This window comes from Capsicum annuum, chromosome 1 (genome assembly GCF_002878395.1).
Source record: "Capsicum annuum cultivar UCD-10X-F1 chromosome 1, UCD10Xv1.1, whole genome shotgun sequence".
In the NCBI taxonomy this organism is placed as follows: domain Eukaryota; kingdom Viridiplantae; phylum Streptophyta; class Magnoliopsida; order Solanales; family Solanaceae; genus Capsicum; species Capsicum annuum.
The window spans coordinates 134,631,603-134,635,481 of record NC_061111.1 but is presented as its reverse complement, the minus strand read 5'-3'; the positions used below and the strand labels follow the sequence as shown (position 1 = coordinate 134,635,481).

The 3,879-nt window shown below is 34.9% G+C and overlaps 1 protein-coding gene across 1 annotated transcript; it reads right to left on the bottom strand.

The window, feature by feature from the left end:
* Positions 1–498: 498 nt before the first annotated feature.
* LOC107856063 (mannan endo-1,4-beta-mannosidase 5-like) lies at positions 499–3,491 on the bottom strand. Its single transcript, XM_016701060.2, has 4 exons — positions 2,358–3,491; positions 1,647–1,967; positions 1,362–1,564; positions 499–1,253 (listed from the first exon to the last, which is right to left on the bottom strand). Exons 1-4 carry the CDS (start codon positions 2,700–2,702, stop codon positions 800–802), a joined length of 1,323 nt encoding a protein of 440 aa, XP_016556546.1. The 5' UTR covers positions 2,703–3,491; the 3' UTR covers positions 499–799.
* Between the last annotated feature and the right edge of the window lie 388 nt (positions 3,492–3,879).

Below are 3,879 nucleotides of genomic sequence, written 5' to 3'. Positions count from 1 at the left end.
TGTTCTAATAGCATTGGATTAAAGAGTTTGCTCTTAAAAGGACTTTTAAGGCTAAAAACACTTATCGCTCATTGTGGTTCTCTTAAAGGTAAAAACATTTTACCTTGTCTCTTCTCTTTCCCTTTTCAATTGAAAATTTGGATTAAATAGAGGAAGGTTTTTCATTAAAATTATCCTTCTCAGAAAATAAATAACTTACCCACAAAAATGTTGATTAAAAAAGTTAATTAGAAAGTAGTAGAAGGCTGCAGACCTGGAGACCAGGGGTTTGAATGATTTTCGTGAAAGCTTCAATGGGCAAGTGTTTTTGTATTTTCGTTCTAATTTATGTAATCTAAATTTTATGTAAGCTAGATTGATCGATATTAATTGTTCTCGTTGTACATGTACTAGTTTAATAGCAGCCTTTCGTTTGGAGAAATACATATGTTCCCGATAAAAATGTTGACGACATATATAGTTTATGTAATGTATGTCAAAGAATAAACATCTAGTTTGGCCAAATAGAAATATAATTACAAGCTAATTATTGCTACTTTCAATAAAATTACTTTCAATAACAAAGGTGTTGGATACAGCTACAATTACGATTCAGTAAACCTAAACCAGCCGGAAATTACAAAGTGTTGAAATGCAAGCAGAATACATTCATAAAGTAAATCAACCGCACACTAGCAAAATTTTGCTAATGCGAAAATCCGAAATTTGTAAGTTGGGTTACAAACTGGACACGAGTACTCCAAAATATATGAAAGGTACCTTAAAAACAAATTGTAACTAATGGATGATGTTCATGACCTCATCTACCAAAACGATGATGTCCCATTCCTAATGGATGATGTCCAACACCAAGTGGATGATGTCCATTTGACTTACCCAAATTAGGGCTATTAACCAAATTAGCCAAAGTTGTCATGGCATGAGATTGACCTGAAATTAGCCCTGCAGTTGAAGGATTTTGTGCCAACACAATTGAGTAACCATCATCATAATCGTCCATGCCTTCTGCCACCAGCTGCCATACTAAGCTTCCTCCCATGGTCCCTCCAGCTTTTGCAAAATTATACACATTTCTGTATACTAAACTCATGAATGTGTCTCTTACATTTTGATTGAATCCTGGATCTTTGCTAGACTTTCCGAATTCTGCAAGTACTAATGGCTTCTTTAGTATGGCTCTTGAATCTTGCCAGTGACTTGTCATCCATCTTTGCATGAATGCTGCTTGCGCATCATCACTTTGTCCAGACAACCTGTTAACCGAAAAGGTTTCCGTTAATCTTACGAGTATAAGTTATGCGCACTGATAGTATACAGTTCCGTTTAGACCATAAGGTAAAAGAGATGCTTATTAAATTTACCATTGGTCAGTGTATGCATGTATGGTGGCAAAATCAATCTCCTTAACAAGATGACTACTGATGAAATCTGTTCCAACTTGGAAACCAGGATTAACTTGCTTCTTTTCGGGCATTGAATCGCCATAAAATCCTTCCATTCCTATCTCCAACAAGTGCTTTTTGTCTAGTGATTTCACAAAGCTTGCCATCTCTTGAACCCACCCCTGTAAACATTAAATATAAGATGTTATAATTAAGAAGATAATATAGATGATTGATTGTTGCTATTTTTAGTTCTTTACTCACATTAACTGCTTTTCCAGAATAATCAGCATTGCAGCGAGGCTCATTCATAAGTTCCCATGCCATTATTGTGGAGTCATCCCTGTATGCTATTCCAGTCATTGTATTGACCCTTGTCACTATTTTCTTAACATGGTTCTTGTAATATTCTTTAAGAACTGGATGAGTATAAAAATCATCTTCACTGTTAATATTTTGAATTCCTGCATTTCTTGCCCATTGAGCATATTGGTTTCTCCCTCCAAAATCTTTGTAGTTATTCACAAAGCTCAATATTAAAAGTATCCCATACTTTCTTGCTTCTGAGATTACAAAATCCAATCCCTATATCACATAGTGAAGAAAACAAGAAACTTTTTAGCCTCTAATTCTTGAAAAATAATTAAGTACATAAAAAGTTTGTTATGAGCTTGTGTCACACTAAATGATATACGAGAAGATAGATGGTCTGGCAGGAATGTCAACGGGCAAGGGCTGGACAAATTTTAATGGAGCACTGCAGGGCAAGCAAAGGATAAATAGGGCAGGGCGGATCCAAATCCATGTTTCCCATTATTATAAAGAATTTGTATATGCTTATAACTTGTAAAAAGGCGAATCAGGCTCACATGTGAGGGACATGTTGAGACATAATGAAGCAAATAAAATTTTTGCTATATCTAACAATTTAAATTTTTGGATGAGTTGATCACACATAAATACGGATAAACAAACCTGAAAAGCACGTTCATCATAGACACCAGGAGAAATTTGCAATGCTGCATCACCACCATCGCTAAAAGCCCAAGTCCTGCATACAGAAAGGCTGGCAGCAGAGGCTTCCTTGAAAACCTCAGACACTTTGTACCTTTGAGTTGGATCAGCAGCAACATGCATCAGCCAATAAGAGTTAAAGCCATTGAACAGAAATGGTGATCCATCTAGTACAAAATGAGCACCTCTTGTTCTAACGAATCCTACTTTATTGTTGGTAGTTTCTATATTCCTAGCTTCTGTGACTATTGCTAGGAGGCAGAGCAAGGCAAAGAATGAACAAATTGCTCTACTAAAATAAGCCATTAATGAATTTGTTAGAACAATGTTTATAGTGCTATAGTTTCTAAAACGGAAAGGAAGATTTGAGTAATCAAGGGATGTTAGTAGAGGTATATATAGTTGCTTAGAGCTTACTAAAAATAGAAAAAAGAATGAAGTCTAGTAATTAGGAGGATTTTCAGGATTGATATCCAATAGTTGGTTTACTAAATCTGGCAAAAACAAATTTCTTTATCTTGGGTTTCAAGCTTTTGTGGAAAGCTGACACATGGTGGTTCAGTTGGAAGAAAAAAGGGTAGAGAAATAATAGGGTATTATAAATCAGAAAAAAGGACGGTCCGGTGTAATAAAGCTCCCGCTATGCATGAGATTCGTGGAAGGGCCGGATCAAAAGGGCGTACTATACGTAAGTTTTACCTTACATTTCTGCAAAAGGTTGTTTTCCTAACTTGAATCCGTGACCTAGTCATATGGCAGAAACTTTACTAGTTACTCCAAATGTAGAATGAAAGATTTTAAAAGGGAAAAACAGGTGCAATGAAATGTGGGTTATGTCTTTTATACATGTGCTTGGTTTTAATAAGCTTGATAAGTTTATAGGAACTTGAATGTCCTATGGAAGGTTGAAGAGCTTAAAACATAAAAGGACCCCCTCCATTTTTCCTGCATGAATTGAAGCCAAGAAATGTTGAAAATGATCAACTCATAATTTGGAGAGCTCTTGGAAGACATGCATGCATGTAAAGTTGGGAGACAAAATTTCACTTAATTCTAAATATAAAGAAGTAGTAATTAAATACACGAAGAAGTTATGGGGCCAGAGTGAATATCTATTGTATATATAATGGTAAGTGAAATAGAAATTTAAATTTTGATTATTCATTTTCTAGGTTCAGATGATATTCAATCATTTTGAAATTTGACCTCAATAATACAACACAATACGATTTACATTTATCATTCACGAAAACAAATGTATAGAAATGAGCAAATCTAGTGTTTCGCCACCGACTTCATCCAGACCCAGTATTTTTTAGGAATATATCCATGTGAAAATTCATTAAAAAGGAATAACAAATATTAGATATAAACCGATAATTAAGTTCAGTATTCAGTTGTTACGAAACTTAAAGCTTGATCCATCAAGTGAAATACCTTGAATCTGCCTCAAGTTGATAGAAAAAAACGAAAGGGCATGAGC